General features: G+C 55.4%; 8 protein-coding genes across 8 annotated transcripts; 1 reads left to right on the top strand and 7 right to left on the bottom strand.

The window, feature by feature from the left end:
- Positions 1–115: 115 nt before the first annotated feature.
- CDEST_12769 (uncharacterized protein) lies at positions 116–1,516 on the top strand (the record flags this gene model as incomplete). Its single annotated transcript, XM_062928925.1, has 4 exons — positions 116–330; positions 405–614; positions 708–898; positions 950–1,516. 4 exons carry the CDS (start codon positions 116–118, stop codon positions 1,489–1,491), a joined length of 1,158 nt encoding a protein of 385 aa, XP_062784976.1. The 3' UTR covers positions 1,492–1,516.
- A 1-nt stretch (position 1,517) lies between these two features.
- On the bottom strand, positions 1,518–4,992 carry CDEST_12768 (Putative glycoside hydrolase, family 27, glycosyl hydrolase, all-beta, aldolase-type TIM barrel). Its single transcript, XM_062928924.1, has 5 exons — positions 3,495–4,992; positions 3,333–3,387; positions 3,105–3,272; positions 2,842–2,985; positions 1,518–2,740 (listed from the first exon to the last, which is right to left on the bottom strand). The coding sequence occupies exons 1-5, from the start codon at positions 3,883–3,885 to the stop codon at positions 1,831–1,833; spliced, it is 1,668 nt and encodes a 555-aa protein (XP_062784975.1). The 5' UTR covers positions 3,886–4,992; the 3' UTR covers positions 1,518–1,830.
- A 77-nt stretch (positions 4,993–5,069) lies between these two features.
- On the bottom strand, positions 5,070–6,525 carry CDEST_12767 (Putative short-chain dehydrogenase/reductase SDR, NAD(P)-binding domain superfamily). Its single transcript, XM_062928923.1, has one exon. The coding sequence runs from the start codon at positions 6,365–6,367 to the stop codon at positions 5,573–5,575; it is 795 nt and encodes a 264-aa protein (XP_062784974.1). The 5' UTR covers positions 6,368–6,525; the 3' UTR covers positions 5,070–5,572.
- Positions 6,526–6,896: 371 nt separating this feature from the next.
- On the bottom strand, positions 6,897–8,535 carry CDEST_12766 (Putative cytochrome P450; the record flags this gene model as incomplete). The annotated part of the gene is made up of 4 exons (XM_062928922.1): positions 6,897–7,155; positions 7,232–7,845; positions 7,907–8,434; positions 8,491–8,535. The coding sequence occupies 4 exons, from the start codon at positions 8,533–8,535 to the stop codon at positions 6,897–6,899; spliced, it is 1,446 nt and encodes a 481-aa protein (XP_062784973.1).
- Positions 8,536–9,362: 827 nt separating this feature from the next.
- CDEST_12765 (Putative S-adenosyl-L-methionine-dependent methyltransferase superfamily) lies at positions 9,363–9,768 on the bottom strand (the record flags this gene model as incomplete). The annotated part of the gene is made up of 1 exon (XM_062928921.1): positions 9,363–9,768. The coding sequence occupies exon 1, from the start codon at positions 9,657–9,659 to the stop codon at positions 9,363–9,365; it is 297 nt and encodes a 98-aa protein (XP_062784972.1). The 5' UTR covers positions 9,660–9,768.
- A 1-nt stretch (position 9,769) lies between these two features.
- CDEST_12764 (Putative S-adenosyl-L-methionine-dependent methyltransferase superfamily) lies at positions 9,770–10,835 on the bottom strand. The gene is made up of 6 exons (XM_062928920.1): positions 10,650–10,835; positions 10,501–10,591; positions 10,395–10,436; positions 10,186–10,340; positions 10,096–10,133; positions 9,770–10,009 (listed from the first exon to the last, which is right to left on the bottom strand). The coding sequence occupies exons 1-6, from the start codon at positions 10,824–10,826 to the stop codon at positions 9,853–9,855; spliced, it is 660 nt and encodes a 219-aa protein (XP_062784971.1). The 5' UTR covers positions 10,827–10,835; the 3' UTR covers positions 9,770–9,852.
- A 1,075-nt stretch (positions 10,836–11,910) lies between these two features.
- On the bottom strand, positions 11,911–13,641 carry CDEST_12763 (Putative HAD superfamily protein). Its single transcript, XM_062928919.1, has one exon. The coding sequence runs from the start codon at positions 13,269–13,271 to the stop codon at positions 12,177–12,179; it is 1,095 nt and encodes a 364-aa protein (XP_062784970.1). The 5' UTR covers positions 13,272–13,641; the 3' UTR covers positions 11,911–12,176.
- Positions 13,642–14,821: 1,180 nt separating this feature from the next.
- On the bottom strand, positions 14,822–16,358 carry CDEST_12762 (Putative fungal transcription factor; the record flags this gene model as incomplete). The annotated part of the gene is made up of 3 exons (XM_062928918.1): positions 14,822–15,536; positions 15,596–16,004; positions 16,073–16,358. 3 exons carry the CDS (start codon positions 16,356–16,358, stop codon positions 14,822–14,824), a joined length of 1,410 nt encoding a protein of 469 aa, XP_062784969.1.
- Positions 16,359–17,392: the final 1,034 nt, after the last annotated feature.

Below are 17,392 nucleotides of genomic sequence, written 5' to 3'. Positions count from 1 at the left end.
ACATGAATGATATCGATCACGACGGATCACTTTCTTCCCGGCCCGGCCACCGCCCAGCAGGCCCCTTCATCGATATCGACGTCACCCTCCTCCCCCCTCCACCGTTCTCCCTGTCATGGCTTCCGATAGGGATTACCAGATCGCCTCGCTGGCTGCCGGCTTCACTATCGGCTTCGGGTTCTTGACAGTTTGGGAGGCCATGAAGCAGACGAGGCGAAACCGCAACCCGCTCCGGAGCGTCTATATCTACATGCTATGGGGTGAGATCGTCGCGAACCTCGTCATCGCCGTCGTGGGCTGGCTCTTCCTCGAAGGCATCCTCGGACCAACGTGAGCACGTCCCGGTCCCCGGTGATTTCGCTCATCAGGGTTTGTTTGTGCTAACAAAAAGGGCGAAAATCAAGAGTCCCCGTCTTGTTCTCCATCCTCTTCTTGTGGGTGTGGGAGATCCAGCTGCTGATGCAAATCATCATCAACCGCATCGCCGTCATCATGGAGAACCAGGAGACGGTGCTGTACCTCAAATGGGGGACGGCGTTGGTCATCACCCTGATCAACATTGCCGTCTTCTGCATCTGGATCCCCGCCCATCTCGATCCGCCCGTCAGCCAAACGTAAGCTAGCTAACCCCCCCCTCCCTTGTTTTCCTCTATCTACTTCTTTCGCCGTGTCACGCCCCGGTTCGCTCACGTTTTGACTTCTTCAAGTTTCGTGACCATCAATCACTACTGGGACCGCCTCTCAAAGATTCTGATCCTGATTGTCGATGCCGGCCTTAACTGGTACTTCTTGCGCGTGGTCAGGACGCGCCTCCTGGACCAGCACGGTCTGGTCAAGTACAAGCCCCTCGTCGGCTTCAACGCCAAGCTCATGGTCCTCTCCGTCGCCATGGACGTAAGTTTGTCCAACCCGAACCGAACGCCTATCACCAAGTATTTTACCCCAACAGCTGACGCAACCCCCCCCCCTCAGGCTTTGCTGGTCGGCCTCATGTCGCTCCCCAACCAAGTCGTCTACATCCAGTTCCACCCCGTCGCCTACATGGTCAAGCTCAACATTGAAATGTCCATGGCCTCCCTCATCACCCGCCTCGCCAAGGACCAGGACAGCAGCATGCATTTCAGCTCGCTCTGCTACTCCAACGGCCACTCCGACGGCCACCCCGGCGGCCAGCGGGCGAACCAGGCCCACCCCGACGACCACCGCCACCCGGGACTTCACGAGGTTGGGGGTCTCAAGAGCTTCCATCAGGCCAGCGTCGGCGCCGCAGCGTCCGAGGACGGGGACCTGGACGCGATTTATCACGACGCAGGAAGCGGCGGCTTTCATCGCGGGGCCGACGTCGACATCCGGCTCGAGTCGCCCAAGTCGCTTCCCACCTCGTCTTCCAGCGGGCCTCAGGACGGCGACAGTTCCTTCTACCGGGTCGACGACGAAGACTCGTTAACGAGCAACGCCGGACCACCCGGGCCTGCCCAGAAGAAGGAATGATCAGAAAGTGCTTTCCTTTGATTGACGAGAAATATGCGTGAAAAGTAAAAAGAAACATATATAAAAACAGCAGGCTTAGATTTGGTGTACGGAGATGGAGGCGCTTTTCATAACGGATACCCCTGTGCTTGAGTCTTGGCGCCTATATGCTCTTGTGTATGATAGATCACCTCATTGAGGCAGAGAAGGGAGTTCAGGTTGTTCATCCAAAGACCTCCCCCATATCACGGCAGGGGGGGGGGGGGGGGGGGCATGTCAGAGTTTCCAAGATTTATTCTTCTCTCTTTCCAAGATTTGAAATACAGATCACAATCCGTTCGGGACAACCACTTTTTGCCTCTACCTTCGCTCAAAGACCTCGAAGCCAACCAGGTCCGGCGCCCAGTCGCTCCCGAACGACTTGAACTCCACCGTGTTGGACGCGTTGCCCCTGAAGCCGTCGACCTCGACGAGCAGGCGTCCCGTCTCGAACCAGTTGCCGCCCGAGATGGGGAACGCCCAGCGCTTGGCGGCGCCGCCGTTGACGGAGATGGTCAGGTTGCGCGTGTTGGAGCCGAACCCCCACGCCGAGTCCAGGGCGACGTCGTAGTTGATGAAGTCGACCCCCAGCAGCTTCGCGCCCTCCGATGTAACGGCGACACGCTCGAACTTGACCGCGGCTCCGGATCCGATGTTGCCCACTTTGGCCTTGCTCGGGAGGCACTGGCCGTCGGCGCAAGCGACCTTGACTGCTGAGCCGGACAGCGCGGCGTCGGTGGCGGCCGTGTAGTACCCGGCCGACGCGTGGACGGGCTTCGGCTCGGCGACGATGTCCGAGAGCACGAGCAGCTTCAGCTCGTGGCCCGCGAGGGTGGTCTCGTACGTGCCCGAGACGGGGCCGAGGTCGGCCGCGGCCCACACGTCGCGGGCGGCGGCGGCGGAGGCGACGCCCAGGACGGCGGCGAGGTCGACGCTGACGCTCTGCGAGTCGTTGCGCCAGTTGGCGAGGCCGACGACGAGGCGGGACCCGGAGAGCTCGCCGGCCCAGACGTCCCACTCCTCCTCGGTGTAGCGGCGGACGAGCTCCGTCTGCCGGGCGAGGGGGTCCTGGTTGAGGGCGATGACCTCGCGGTTGGTGAGGATGGCGTGGGCCGTGTCCGGGACGAGACCGGGGATGGCCGGGGCGCCGAGGGTCAGCGGGGACTTGTTGATGGCCCACATGCCCATGTGGAACTTTTCCTCCTCGATCGATAGGGCGTTGAGGCCGATGCTGTTTTTGTCAAAGGGACGTGGAATGTCAGTGTCAAACCCCCTATGAGAGACGGGAGAGAATCGTCGGCGGGCGGGCGGATGTGTTCGGACGGCACTTACAGCAACATGTCCATGTCGGGAAACGCGCCCGGGCCGGTGTGCTTGTAGAAGGGCACGACCTGGTTGGCGATGCGCCAAATGCTGCGCCAACCATTGTAGATGTCGTTGCTGATTCTCCAGCTGTTGCCTCCAATCTTTGGTGCCCTGTTTGTTGTTGTAAGAAGCACAGAGGTCAGCGTCTTTTCTCTGTCTGGGGGGGTTGTCGAGAGAGAGAGAGAGAGAGGGTCGTCCGGGTGGTATATGTGGATGTGCGGTTGACATACCAGATACCCAGGTCGGTTCCTGTGCCCCATTGGCAGACTTGGTAGAGAATGTCGCGGTCCGTCGTGTTCAGCGCATCGGCCATTGTCTCGAAGCGGTCCGGGGAGACGGCATCTGGATGGACAAAGTCCACCATGACATCGGGCTTCACGGCATAGCAGTTGTCGTATCTAGAGAGGTTGTTAGCATACTACAGTCCGTGAGAGTGACAAAAAAACTGCCGGTCGTACTTGAGCGAGTCTGCGCCCCAGTCGGCGAAGGACTTGGCGTCGGTGAGCTCATGGTCTGTCCATCAAGTCAGTCAGTCAATTCAGTCGATTCAGTCATTCAGCCACCCCTTCAGACAACAACCGATTCCCCCGCTCGCTCGTTCTGGCTGGTTCACAACTCACTCAGGGAGGCGGGCTGGTCCGTCGAGCCGCACTGGAAGTAGCCGCCGCCGGAGTAGACGCCGTACTTGAGGCCGAGGTTGTGGATGTAGTCGCCGAGCTCTTTGCCGCCCCCGGACGGGAACAGCTCCGGGTTCCACACGAGCTGGCCGTCGGCGGCGCGGTCCTTGGCCGGCCACCCGCAGTCCGTCGTGACCGTGGTGTACCCGGCCTCGGCGAGCCCCGTGTCGACCAGCGCGTGCGCGTTCTGCTTGATGATGGTCTCGTTCGGGTAGCAGTTGTAGTAGTTGTAGCTGTTCCACCCCATCTGGGGCGTCGGCGTCTTGTGCGTCCTGGCCGAGGCCCGGCCGGCGAGGGCCGTCAGGAGAGCGAAGGCGACGGAGGAGGAGGCCATGGCGAGGGTGAGGAATTCGTTTTGTCCAGGGGTCGAATCAAAGGCGCAACCTCTCAACCAGCAACAGTCGCTCGTTCACAACTTTTGAGGTATTCCATTCTCATCTTATAGTTCCCAATCCCTCACCCAGTAGCTCTGGCTCGTATTCAACTCTCATATGCGCCAGTACCACCTCAAGGCTTGGCCTCCGCGCGAATCTCCGCACGGCCCCGTCTTCCCCGGGGATCACGCTGCTCAATGAGACCCAGGGTGCCGTCATCACGACCGGGACGACTGTACGCGCACCATTGACACATCGTCGCGGCACCTGGCCCTGGTCATTGCCCCTCGCCCAGGTTCCCCGCCGGTACTCTGTTAACCCGCCGGGGAGGCATGGCACGAACGCGGGGGGCCGCCCCCTGGCCGAGCCAGATCCCGTCGAGGCAAGGTCCCATCGAGGCTCTACGTGACCAGTCGCACGCGGGCGCTTAAGGAATCCACGATACGACGTCAGCGGACGGACGAGGGAGGGGAGGGTCTGCTTCCCACCAAATAAGGCGACTGATCGACCGAAAAACTTGCCTATCGGCCGAAGGAGTGTGGACCTGCTTGTTTTCCCCGCAGTCGAGGTACAATTTGGTGCGAGCCGTCACTGGAGTAATGTAAATAAGATGAGGAGGACCTGGATGAAATAGGAAATGTGCTCTGTAAGCGGATCAGAAACAGGGACACGCCGACCAAGGATTGTAATTCGTATACGATTCATGGCGCTTTACCCTGGCGGAGGCAATGCTGTCAAAAGCTCGCTCACTCGCACTGCTGGCGGTCGAGTTCGGATATTGACAACACTCCCTCAAGTATCAGAGAACCGGCGCAAACGGTAGGCAATATCCCTCGAGCCACAGGCGACACCATCGATGTCGGCGAATGAAATGATCATACCTAAAGGGCAAAGAGGTTGGTTGACGGAAGTTGGTTCGCCAGTTTGCACGCGTCCCCATCTCTACATCCCATCCTTGCAATCAAGGGAAACCCCTGCTATCTTGCAGACCAGCGACAACAGGATAAAAATGAAAAAAATTGTGCGAAGTAGTACAACTCAAAAAACTTCAGGTACAACACGGAAAATCATAGCACAACTCGGTTTCGATCCGAGGACCTCTGGGTTATGAGCCCAGCGCTCTACCCCTGAGCTATTGTGCTTGTCGTTGTTCTAGAACGATGTTGTGGGATGGAGAGGAGTGGATTCATACTGAATAGGATAAACAGAATGAGTCATTCGTACGTGGGTCACCAGAACTGAAAGTCTTGAGTTCGGTAATATGGAAATCAACTTGTGTCAATGCAAATCGATGCCCACGTAGGTCCGAACAACTCGCACATATCTCAAAGCGTATTTCCATAAGCCAACTGCTTATATAGGGATGTTATGGATGGAACCAACAACAATTTCCTGAGTTGTTTGGCTACGCTGGGGTTCCCAAGCGCAGTGTTCGACTTGACTTTTTCCAACCCGAGTAGATCGGACCCCCACAGAAGGTCGAGGGACGTGCAGCTTTGGAAATTGTGATGGCTTCTAATTTGGGGCTTTCCATCTGCCAGGCGAGCTTTCAAGACATGGGGCTCGTTGCTGTCTTACTTATTATCTGGTCAAGAATAAGAGTTGGCTCTTCTGTTTTCTACTTAGACTTCACCACGGCAGATCTCTCTACTTGCCGCCGGCCGCCTTGGCATACTGCTCTCCAAAAGCACCGTACCAGCGGTCGACGACTTCGCCCGCCATGCCAGGCCCGATGGTCTCCTCTCCGTCTTCCAGCTTCTTCCCAACCTCCTCCATGAACTCATCGACGCTCAGCGCGTCCGGGTTGCTCTCCTTCTTGTTGTCGTCGGGGTCGGACCGCTCCCGGTGCAGGTCCGTGGCGACCGTCGGCGGCGCGATCTCGACGACCCGCACGTGCGAGCATCCGCCGTTCCTCAGCTGCGTGCGGAGGTTCATGCTCCAGAAGTGCAGCCAGGCCTTGGTGCCGTTGTAGACCGGGTTGATGATGGAGAACGGGACGAAGCCGAGCACGCTGGACACGTTGACGATGAGGGCCGACTCTTTGGCCCGCAGGTGCGGCAGCAGGCCCAGGGCCAGGTGCATCGGGCCGCGGATGTTAGTGTTGATCTCCTGATCCGCCTTGGACAGGAAGTCGTCGTCCTTGAGGACCTCGAGCGGCCGCTGCACGCCCGCGTTGTTGACGAGGCAGTCCAGTTCCGGGTGGTCCGTCGTGATGCGCTTGACGAAGCCCGGGATCGATTCGACTTCGCCCGTGTCGAGGACGTAATACCCGGCGGCCCCGATCTCCTTGGCCGTCGCTTGGAGCTTCGACTCGGTCCGTCCGGCGAGCAAGACCTTCTTGCCCTTGGAGATGAAGTGCTGGGCCATCACTTTGCCGATGCCTCCGGCGCCGCCGGTGATGACGGCGCACTCGAAGCCCAGGCTATCTGTTGAGGGTGCCATTGTTTCTTGTGGTGTTCGAGTTCGATGTTGACGTCTCTTGTGTTGATAAAAGGACAATGTTGAGAAAACCACCCTTATTCGAGATGGTCGGCTATATGCGATATAGCCGGAACTGTGTTCCCACAAGGTTAATCATGGTTTGAATCTGGGTCAGAGACCTGGAGAGTTCCATTGCAATCAGTGGAGGAGTCACAATCGCAAAACTCCACGCTCAGGTTATGATGTCGAGTTGCCGTCATCTACTGATTACAAACAGTCGGCCTACGGCGCCATGTCCGGTTTCCACGACGTCATTGTATGTGTTGGTGGCTTGCGACTGTAATGATGGCGATATCTACCGCAACTTGGCTAACTTTGGCTAGCTTGAAATGGCATGGTAAAGGTCGCTTTAGCGCCTTGTGGGATAAAAGTCTCAACCAAGATACGCTCATTGATTAGAGCGCCAACTACTTTGTCTACATATGCATACTCGGCCATTTATCTGATCGATCAAGAGGAGATTCAAGAACCCCCCCCCTTTCCAGAGCGTTCAGATCAGAACTACATCGCACCTCTTCCTCTTGGGCGAGAGGAGCACGTAGTCCACCATGTCCATGCTGTCCTGCGGCATGCCGTCACTCAGCCTCGCACCGCGGCAGCGCTTGAAAAACACGGCCGTGGCAAGTCGCAGCTCCATCATGGCCAGATGCTGTCCGATGCAGACCCTCGCCCCGGCTCCGAGAGGGATGAACGACTGTCTTTGCTCCAGCGAAACCTTGACCGGAGGAAGGTAGCGGTCTGCGTCAAACCTGCGACATGTTAGGCCGAGAAATGGCATGGCGATAAGAGCTTCATTTTGGGGTCTTTTTCTTCTTTTTTGCTTACTTGTGCGGTTCTGCAAAGATGTCCGAGTTGCGTTGAAGTGTGTAAGCCGGACTGTACACGACTGTCTTGCCCGGGATGAAGTAAGCACCCAGCGTTATGCCCTCGTCCGGGACGATTCGAGGCAGAGATGAGGGGACCGCTGGGTACATCCTCAGGGTCTCTTCAATGACGGCCCCGAGGATGCTACACGTCTCGAGCCTCCTGTCGTCAAAGTCGTCGCCAAGCTGAGCGACCTCTTCCTCGAGACGCTTTTGTAGCCCCTCTTGCTGCAGTACGGACCAGATCAGGTACGTCAGAACGGCCGCCGTCGTGTCGGTTCCCGCGACCATCATGCCCGCGCCCTCCATCGTCACGGCGTCGTCCGTTAGCCACGGCCGCCCGTCCTTCTCGCACTCGGCGACCATCTCCTTGAACAGGCTGCGGGTCTTGTCCTGCTGCCGCCTCAGCGTCTCTACGCCGTCTCTCCCGCCGGCTCTCACCTGCTCGAGGCGGCGGGTGAATGTCTGGAGGAGCGATTTCGGTATGAGTTTCGACAGGTGGTCGAGGAACGGGAGTTCACACTGGAAAACGTCTGCGGGCAGGGCGTTTTCGATGGCCCGCATGTACATGGTGCTCTTGGATGGATTTGTTCAGTACGTAGGAGAGACTCCAAAAACAAAATGTCGACAAACTAACCTTTCCCAGATCCATCAGTCCTAGTGACTCGCCAAAGGACATCTTGCTTATGATATCGGCCGCCATAAAAGTCCACCACTTGTGAGTGTTGGAAGAGTCCGCCATCGCCTCACTCCTGATTTTCGCAACGGCAAGCTCAATCTTCTGCCGTATCTCTGCCTCCCAGTTGTTGCGGAGGGAAGAGAGGGTAAACGAGCCCTGAATGAGTTTTCGTCGCTCTTTAGCCTCGTCGCTGTCCACAATCATGGATAGTGACAGTGCCGGAAGCCGCTTCGTATAATCGCCCACCCATTGCGCCTTTTCGAATCCGCCGCCAATCTTGTAGACTCGGGCGACAGACTGGAGATCGACGCAGGATATCTCATTTGGAGCTACTCTGACGATACTGCCATACTTCTCATGGAGACTGTGGACGTAGTGCAGGCGTCTTCCAGTCAGACGGGCGGCCTTGAGTCTTAGGCGGGAGAACCGGGTGTGCCAAGGGCCAGGCACATGCTTCAAGGGCGACCCGAAGCCACTGACCAAAAGCTGGTGTCCTTTTATTTCTATCTCTTTGTTTGCCGCCAGTGAGGATGGGAACTTACATTCAGACAGGCAACGAACCCGACCATCCCAGCAGCAACGACCATGACGACATTGCGGTCGAAGCTAGTGCTGTGATCAGATAAGGTGGTTTCCATCATGTACCTGACTTGTAGTATCACGACTATCAAAATCTTCGGAGTCAGACGAGAGGAATGACGACAGGAAGCTGGTAGAAAACGATCTGCCGGACTACTTCCAGCGTCGCAGCAGGCGGGAAGAGAGCACATTATAATGTGTGCCCAAGTATTCATCTTTCATTGCGGCTTAGTCTACTCCCTCGGTGACCAAGTCACGCCTCAAGTGTCTGCAGGTAAGCAAAGTGCATGATGCAGATTGCGCCCGGTCACCTTGTGTGGACGGATGGAAAAGTCCGTACCAGGGTCCTCAAGCGAGCATTTCTCAGTCTGGACTCGCCGACATTGAAGAGCTGGTGACAACCATGCAGGCCAAGATGCGTTCATGCGTGTCAATCTGTCACCCGCACGAGTCGTTCTCGTTCTGGTTGTGATCACATGTGACAAGGCGCCCAACTGTTTGGCTGCCGGATCGTTTAGTGGCAGAAACCTGCGCCGCTTCAATGAGCGAAAGATGATGCTCAGATAACCCAGTTCGTGAACAAGGTGTATGTATGTATTTACAATTGACAGTGAGGTTTTGAAAGTCTACTGATCTCAGAATCAATTCTCCTATTCAAATATGACATGGATTGATGTCACCGATGTGCACCGTTGTCTGGACCTCACGGGATCCATTCGTAGCCGCAGAACTAGTAATTACGGGCCAAAGCGCTCATGGCTTCTTGCCATAGACTGACCAGCTGGATCTTGTTAGAAACCGTAACCAACTCGGAATAACACACCTGAGAAGAAACCTACATGGACAAGTATGTATGGATGCTTGTATCCGAGAACTCCTTGCGACATTGCTCTACAAGATCCATGACCTCGTCCCGGGTCCAGCCGTGGGCCCTCGTCAAGTTCGCGAGGCAGACCGCCTCCCAACCGCTGCAGACATTGTCGTTCGACCACGCCCCGATCTCTTTCAACTTCTCGTCCCTCGGCCACGCGTTCGTCGGCCACTTGTGCTGGCGCATGACCACGTTGACGAAGCCGGCGTCGACCAAGACGGCCTTGAGGCCGCTCATGGGCTCGAACGGCCGCCCAAACATCTCGGAGGCCCTCTGGAGGAGCTCGACGGACCTGCAAATCGCCGAGTCCCTCTTCAAAGTGCCGTCATCGGACGCGGGTGCGATGTCGCACTCGTTCAACTCGATGTACCCCCCCGGTGTTAGGTTGCTATTGCAAATTGAATACGTGAGCGAAGCTCTCAACACACCGAAACGCAGCCGCTACTGTGTAGTCTCAAGTTTCATTGACATACTCGAAGCACTGCTTGATATAGGCGTTCCAGTCGCCGATATTGGAGTTCATCATTCGGCTGTGGATGTAGTCGAATGGCTTGGAGTAGGTCCACGACTCCTCGACGTCGTCAATCACGAATCTCACATTCGGGGGCGTGCTAGAGAACCAAGTTAGCGGGACTGGCCTTGTAGCATTGGTAGACCCCCGAGCCGAGCCCCTGGGTCAAGGACCGTTCCTCCCTACAGATTCGGCTGTGTGGGCGCAAGATCGACCCCGATAACCTAAGATGTGTGAGAATAGAATCGGAGTCCTGTCTCTTTTCGAACGACATACCTCAGCGCCGGGATGCTCGTCGCCGTATTCGATGGCCCATACGCCCGAGCCCGTCCCCAGGTCCAAGACCCTTCTTACTATAGCATCTTTGTCGATGGGCGGGGCGTTGCCCAACCGGCCATTAAACGTAAGCTTGAAGAGGTGGTGTTGCAGGTCTGAGGCTCATGAGCTTTGCGGATACTCTGGGGGCCAAGGAGGAAAATGCCTACCCAGTCGATCAAGTTCGTCGTCGTCGTTCGGCAGCAGGTACTCTTTGGGCAGAACCATTAGTTTCGCATACCCCGTGTGAAAGTTGGGCAAAGCGACATGACTTACTTCCGTCCTTATACTTGTGATATGTTCTTCCATTCTCCACCCGATGTTCGAATATTGATCTCGTGAGGCTTTTGGTGGAGGGTGCTAAACTCTGATTGAGGGGCCGGGCATTAGAAGCCATGCCGGCTATGGGGCACGAGTATACTCACATCCCCCATATCCGATACATCATCGCGAAAGTTCTGTTGCAGTTTTGTGAGCCCTTGTGTTGAGAATGTGCCAAAGCATCGCGGCTCATGACACTCCCTTGCATCATCGACGATGAGCTCCATCGCCTCATCAAGCCCATCGCCGTCTTGGACGATGGGACCCTCGGCTTGGAACATTCCGGCGGTGGGCCGATGAGTCGTGTCTTCTCCTCAAGACTATAGACAAAAGCAAAAAAAAAAAAAAAAAAAAAAAAAAAAAAAAAACGAACAACGATGACTGGAGAATCGTTAAAAGATTCAAGCAAGGCCTAATAGATGTTAAGACGAGAATATGTGAAGCATCAGTACCCCTCTTCTTGGCTTGCCAGACCTGTTGGAAGGATTCGGATTCTTCAGGACTAGACGGCGAGTGGGGGTTCGCTCTTCGCCTATCAGCGGAAAGGATTTAGCGCCTGATCGTACGACGAGACATGCGAGGCAAAGGGGGCTGATTGTGTGGTCGTTACACAACACATCTCAGCCATTTTACCGAGCAGTTTGTGACAGTGTACTGGATCGGAAGTGGTTATCACAGGAAACTTGGGGGACATGAATCCAGATAGAAAGAGAAAGGGGCCATGGGCATCCGGCAACCTTGTTAAGCCAGTGTATTGTGGCGATAGATCTACCATCATGGACGTTGTCGTGTCAAACGTTGACACCACAACAACCGTCCAAAACTGCCCAGCAAATTTGCGTTGAGAAGTCAAGACTTGCCGAACCAATCTAGTCTGACAATACAACAGGAACTGTAAGGCGCAACAGCTCATTTGCCAAGACATCTCTATGGTTATGGAGCTGGCAGATGGCCGCAACCCCACCAGGGCTCCGACGTTCCCACAACCCCAATCGACCCGCATTCGAGTCTTGAGCTAAACTTTTTCACGATCGTGACAACAAACAACATGGTCTGGTGGTGTAGTTGGTTATCACGTCAGTCTAACAGTTCGAGCTACGTCCTACGATGTTCTCGCCTGGTTCACTGAAGGTCTCCGGTTCAAGTCCGGGCTAGATCATACCAAATGGGCGATTGGTTTAGTGGTATAATGACCGCTTAGCATGCGGTAGGTCCAGGGTTCGATTCCCTGATCGTCCATCGAGATGTTTCATCCATGAGATGTCTCAGCATTTTTGCTGACTATATCCCAAATTGACTGTTTGCCTTATATCTCATGTTATATGTAGTGAGTGGGTAAACTGGCTCACTAGCTGTGTTGACTTTGTGATTGACTGTACTTGTCTTTCCTTAAATCTCTTCATAGTCTTGATACAATATCGTTTGCGTCCGTATCTCGCTTCGTTCAGCCATCACATTTGACGGCCTGTCACATTTAACTTCAACTGTAGAGTAACACACAGAATAAGAGGACGAGAAGAGTAGGGCCGCGTGTCTCTCACGATGATGGGACATCACGTCGATTGTCTAGTTCTGTTTATGCCTTTGCGGCTCTGACTCTATTATCTTTAAGCGCAATTGACGACCGACGTTCACTGAATCTCCTGAGGCGTGACGATGACCCAGTTCTTGTCGGCCGTGACGGGCAGGCCCTCCTTCTTCTGGGCGGCGGCGTTGTCCTTGATCATCTTGTTCATCTGCTCCATGGAGCTCTCCTTGCGGTTGATCCAGAGGTGGATGCCGCCCTTGGCGACGTCGACGCCGTGGAAGATCATGGGGCCGTCGCTGTCGGGGGTGTCGCCGCCGGCCAGGACGGGCTTCTTCCACTCGTCGATGTAGGTAAGGATGGCGGCCCACTTGCCCTGCATCCAGGTGGCGGGCGTCCACAGGTAAGGGGTCATGACGAGGCCGAGGTTGGCCTCCTGGTCGTAGTGGCCCTCCTCGACCTGCTTGCGCGTCGTGGTGAGCTCGCCCGAGGTCAGGTTCTTCAGGACGATGGTGACGCCGATGACGTTCTCGGGCTTGACGTTGTAGCCGTACTTGGGGTCGGAGGCGACCATGCGGACGAGCTCCTCGGAGGCGGCGGTGATGACGTAGACCTCGATGCCGTTGGCCATGAGCTTGTTGTAAAGCTCGACCTGGCCGGTGAAGATCTTGGGAGGGTTGACCTCGTAGGGGGTGACGACGTCATCCTCGTAGTAGGTGGTCTTGACGGTGTGGTTGAGGGCCATGAGCTCGTCGACGTAGCCCTTGAGCTCGCTCAGCGGGAAGCCGCTGAAGATCTGGGCGGCCCACGGGTAGCAGAGCATGTCGTCGACCTCGCACAGGCGCAGGTAGTAGCTGTACAGCGACTCGGTGTGGTTGGCCGTGTCCTTGAAGGGGATGAGCTTGAGGGTCGGGTCCATGGTGTCGCGGGTGAGGACGTTCTTGCTCTCGAGGTACGGCAGCAGCGACTCCTCGAGGTCGAAGCGGTAGCTGGTGTTGTCCATGTCGAAGACGGCGTAGTTGCTCTGGTTGGCGTTGGCCGCGATCATGGTGTTGAGCGCCTTGGCCGCCTCGGCCGGCCAGTGCTTCAGCTCGGGGCCGGCGGTGTGGTTGGAGGCGTACGTCGACGGGGCGGCGTCCGTGACGGCGCGGGCGATGGCCAGCCCGAGCGAGGCGACGACGGGGTTCATGGAGGTCTTCATCTTTTGACGATGCTACGCTGGTATAGTTGGGCTATGTAGCAGTAGTAGTAGTAATACGTGATGGCACGTAGAGTGGGAGCTGCAGCTAAACCAGAAAGAGACTGAAGGCAAAGTGTGAATGTGACCGACAGCGATGAAGAATGAACGGGCCGAGAGGGGGAGGGGAGGGGAGGAAGAACGACGGGAAGAAAGCTCTGCAAATCTCCTACTTACCCGGCCGGGCCGTTCGCCGCGTTATAAACAAGTCGGCAGCGATTGGAAGAAGAGGCTCCAAGACTCGCACTTCCCAGTTTCTAGTTCCGAGTTCCAACTTTTGCCTCGCTTTTTACCCTCATTTCCGCTAATCATGGTCCCTCCCTCTCGCTTACGGCTCTCAGTCAAGTAGATACTGGGGTCGCAAAGGTAGGGGACTGCCAGGGAGAGGCTTACGCGGGTGTTGGCGATGCCGTCGACGGGGGGGGCTGCGCGACGTCGTGTCACATCCACTTTGTGGGGACCCCAATCTCTCTAACTTCGTTGGGGGTGGGTGGGCATTTGTGATGATAAGCGGCATTATTGAAATGAAGAGACTGATTGGGTTTTTCGCGGTTTTTTCGTAAGCCGCCGGCTGGGGGGAGGAGGGAGTCGGGGTCGGGAGGTGGGGGATCCTGGCAAAAGTTGCAAAACATTGATAACGGCGCGGTACGTGCGAGAGAAACGAGAGAATATCGTGATGTCGATGTGGTTGATTGCAGATTGCAGGGCCCTGCATCGGATGAACAGCTGCTCAGCCCTACATGGTACGGTGGGGGGGTTTGTTTCCCACGAGGTGCCAAGACGAACCGCGTTGCGTCATAAGGGTTGTCATCAGTCGGCCGGTCAACGTGTGCGGGTGAATCTGCCGAGATTGGGATAACATGAGTGAAGGAAGCTTGTGCTCGCTTCCTGGGCGGCTGTTCCTAGGTGTATCCGGGTTTGCAGGGAAGTGGGAGTTTCGTTGCTTGTCATCTACTTGTATGTCCTATGTCAGACATCGACATGCTGCTATGCTGGTCAGTTGACAACAAGGTGGTTGGACACAAACCGTTCTGTGATTGCTTTTTTGTTGTCACAACTGCGGTTCAGGCAAAAGTCTCTAGCTACGGAACTCGCCATGCAATCATGGAAGAATTTTCCGCCTAGAGCAACAAACTCACAGATCTACCGACATCAACTCTTGGCACCCAGGCATCCGGGAGTGCCAAGAAACTCAATGTTGAGAGCAACTGCCACAAAGCCTTTTATTAAGGAGACGGCATTAATATTTATCCAGCTACTACACAGACTAAAGGTTCCAGGAGCTTCAACTGCTATATTCACTTTGACTAGTTGCAAATTACACTTGCCTTGGACTATTACGCTTTTCCTTAGGTAGTTAAATTTCAAAACACTCTCTTTGTAGACCTGTATTGACTTTGAGTAGCAAAGCTTTTTTCAAATAAACTCAAGTCGAATTCATCGTGGACAATGCAATAGAGAGGCAACAGCTGTTTGCGTCAAGATGTGTTACTCTATGTAGCTTTACAATACACTCACTCAACAGCAACTGCATCCCCTGTACCAGTGTCTTCGAGATAGCTGCGAAACACCTCCGACGCCAAGTCGTCGTGGATACTTCCAATCCACATGATATGACCCAGACTCTTCCTGACCTCAGCCCACGTCGTTCCCAGGTGATCTCGGATGAGGGGGTGTAGTATCTGTAGGAGCCAGTCCCGGTCACGGCCGTTGAACAACGATATCGCTCCCACCGTCAGAGCCCAGGCGAAACACTCTCCTTCTCCGGTGGCGGTAGGCGAAAAGCCGAGACAGACCTTCCGGAATTGGGCGGCCAGGTGCGGGTAGTCGAACTTCAGACCCGGGAGACTCCAGAACACGGTCGTCAAGTACGCAACAAGCGACAACCGGAGGAGCTCGGCCGTGTTATTGCCACGGTTGTCAAACTGCAGCGAGAGCAGCCGGGCCTGGACGGACGTCAACAGCCCTTCGAGGGCCATCTCGGGTATCTTATGGCCGGAGTTGTAGCTGTCGTTAATGAGGCGCGAGAGGCATTGAACGTCTTTGAATGCGTTGTAGAGTCTCCTGTCTAATGTGCGTACAAGAGCACGTGAGCGGGAAACGCAAGTCGCATCTAGAGGCTTGAGTTGAATGAGCTCAGGCAAATGATCAAACGCCGAGTCGTAAGAGGGAGTTCCTTCACAGAATACAGGCTCGGCACCGGTGCAGGAGCTGTAGACCAAACCAGCCCTACAAGAAATCGTTCTTAGCAAATTCTAGCGTACCAGGAGACAGATAGGACAACCTACCGGCTAAGCTTTGCTTGTAGAAGGGGGTAACTTGAATACGACTCTATGCCGCCGCGCAGCTCGACAATCCGTTTAAGGCCCATCATGTGCATATGGGCAGAAGCTGTATCCCCAAAGCATCCTGCCATCAGAGCTATAGCCATGACCACAGTGGTTGTCGACTCAGTCACGGCAGTTTTCGCGTGAGCCAATTGCTTGTTGAGCTCGTGAATAGTCCTATATGAGTGGTATCTCGTCCTCTCGCTTGTTTGTCCTTGAACGTTGTCGTAGAAGAAGGACGTTGTGAAAAGGATGGAGTGGAGATATGCTAGGTCGAGCTGGGTCCAGTCGAACCAATACGTGTTGGAGGAGGAATCGGAACGAGAATACCTTGCAATCGGGTACATGGTGTTCTTCAGACGGGTAAAGTCTGCCACGCAACATGTCAGAAGGGATGTTCCACTCCTGAAGAAGCGGGGGGGGGTGAGGAGGACTCACATATACACAGCATATTGCGGGCATTGTTGTCAATTTCCTCGGGGAACGTGACAAAAGGGAAGGCATTTGCTGTAAGAGGGGTCAGGCCGAGGTGGTGGTGGTAGCCGTAGGGTGGGAGAGCATCATGGTGGAGCGTTAGACATCCTGATCGATCTTCACCGGACCCTTCAGGCAAACCCGTGCCCTCTACACTGTGTTCTTGGCCTCGTGTCCTGAGAGCAACGGCCGAGCGACGGCCCTTATATATGGCAGGAATGGCTCGTTTGCGGGTATTCTTCCCCCTCATGACATGACTTCGGATCAGCTTACGGTCCTCAGCAGCCGGCTGGCCATGCGAGTCGGCCAAGACGAAAGCGAACCCCTTGTCCGCTTTTGATCAGATTAGCGTCGTCTTGTTGATGGTCCACGGCCTATGGCCTCCTCAGACGTGACATTACCTCTAGGCGGGTTCATTCTGGAGGCCAGCATGAGGCTTATCAAGCCAATTAAGATCGTTCCAGGAACCACACAGAGATACACGACCGGGCCACTTCGTCTTGTTCTGGTTGGCAATCTTCTTCCAAGCGGATTACTGTGCCACAGACGCGGAGTGGAGAGTCTTGGAGCCTATGGGCCCGGACTTTTATTGGCATAGGGAGTTGGCAGCCTGCGCGCGAGATGTGACACGATGTTTGATGGTCTAGCGGTTCACCGGTTTAGGAAAATAATCAAAGAAGTCGGGGGGGGTTGTGTTGCATGAGAGAGAGATTGTCGAAGTTGGTGGCAGAAGGTCTTCGTCGGATATAAGACGTGAGACGGGGGGGCGGCGCGCCGCATACCAAACGAAGCTTTCCGAGCTTGGCTAGGGCCCCGAGATGAGATGCCAAGACCACGATTGTTTTCTGCTTTGGTTCTAGCGTGAACCTTGTTTCCATGATCCGATCCGATCCCATCACCATGTTCTGCTCCTCCTCTCATCCCCTGCGGCCATCATGTCAACGCGGGTTCTGCTAGACGACATCTTCTGCCCGCCTCTGCCGACTATTGCACGTCCTCTTCTTTGGCCCGAGTTTGATGCGAGTCTGACCACGACCATTGCAATGCTGCCGAGACGAACAAACAGTAAGCTCAGGCCAACTCTGGAGTCACAACTGCGGCAGTGGCGTATGTCATCAACTGTGGAGAGGAACATGCGCATATAGAGTGGGCCAAGAAATCGCTGCTGCATACATGGTGCACAACAGACTCTTGGTTTGAGAAGTAAAGGGCGTAGTAGTTTTATTGTAGCTCAGAATCTGACGTCTTTCTTTCATCGTCTATAGTAGCTGACCTATCAATTTG

This window comes from Colletotrichum destructivum, chromosome 8 (assembly GCF_034447905.1).
Source record: "Colletotrichum destructivum chromosome 8, complete sequence".
In the NCBI taxonomy this organism is placed as follows: Eukaryota; Fungi; Ascomycota; class Sordariomycetes; order Glomerellales; family Glomerellaceae; genus Colletotrichum; species Colletotrichum destructivum.
The sequence above is the reverse complement of the archived record's forward strand: the minus strand, read 5'-3'. Positions and strand labels throughout refer to the sequence as shown.

What these genes read in the sequence shown, in the direction of transcription:
- CDEST_12768 (XM_062928924.1), bottom strand. Translation starts at nt 3,885, where the DNA reads ATGGCCTCCTCCTCCGTCGCCTTCGCTCTCCTGACGGCCCTCGCCGGC. An exon ending in GGAACCGACCTGGGTATCTG is followed by an intron (nt 2,986 to 3,104) that starts GTATGTCAACCG and finishes AACAACAAACAG; the next exon opens with GGCACCAAAGATTGGAGGCA. An exon ending in CCCGACATGGACATGTTGCT is followed by an intron (nt 2,741 to 2,841) that starts GTAAGTGCCGTC and finishes TGACAAAAACAG; the next exon opens with CATCGGCCTCAACGCCCTAT.
- CDEST_12763 (XM_062928919.1), bottom strand. Translation starts at nt 13,271, where the DNA reads ATGAAGACCTCCATGAACCCCGTCGTCGCCTCGCTCGGGCTGGCCATC.
- CDEST_12764 (XM_062928920.1), bottom strand. Translation starts at nt 10,826, where the DNA reads ATGTTCCAAGCCGAGGGTCCCATCGTCCAAGACGGCGATGGGCTTGAT. An exon ending in ATGTATCGGATATGGGGGAT is followed by an intron (nt 10,592 to 10,649) that starts GTGAGTATACTC and finishes CCCCTCAATCAG; the next exon opens with AGTTTAGCACCCTCCACCAA. An exon ending in TCACAAGTATAAGGACGGAA is followed by an intron (nt 10,437 to 10,500) that starts GTAAGTCATGTC and finishes TTCTGCCCAAAG; the next exon opens with AGTACCTGCTGCCGAACGAC.
- CDEST_12767 (XM_062928923.1), bottom strand. Translation starts at nt 6,367, where the DNA reads ATGGCACCCTCAACAGATAGCCTGGGCTTCGAGTGCGCCGTCATCACC.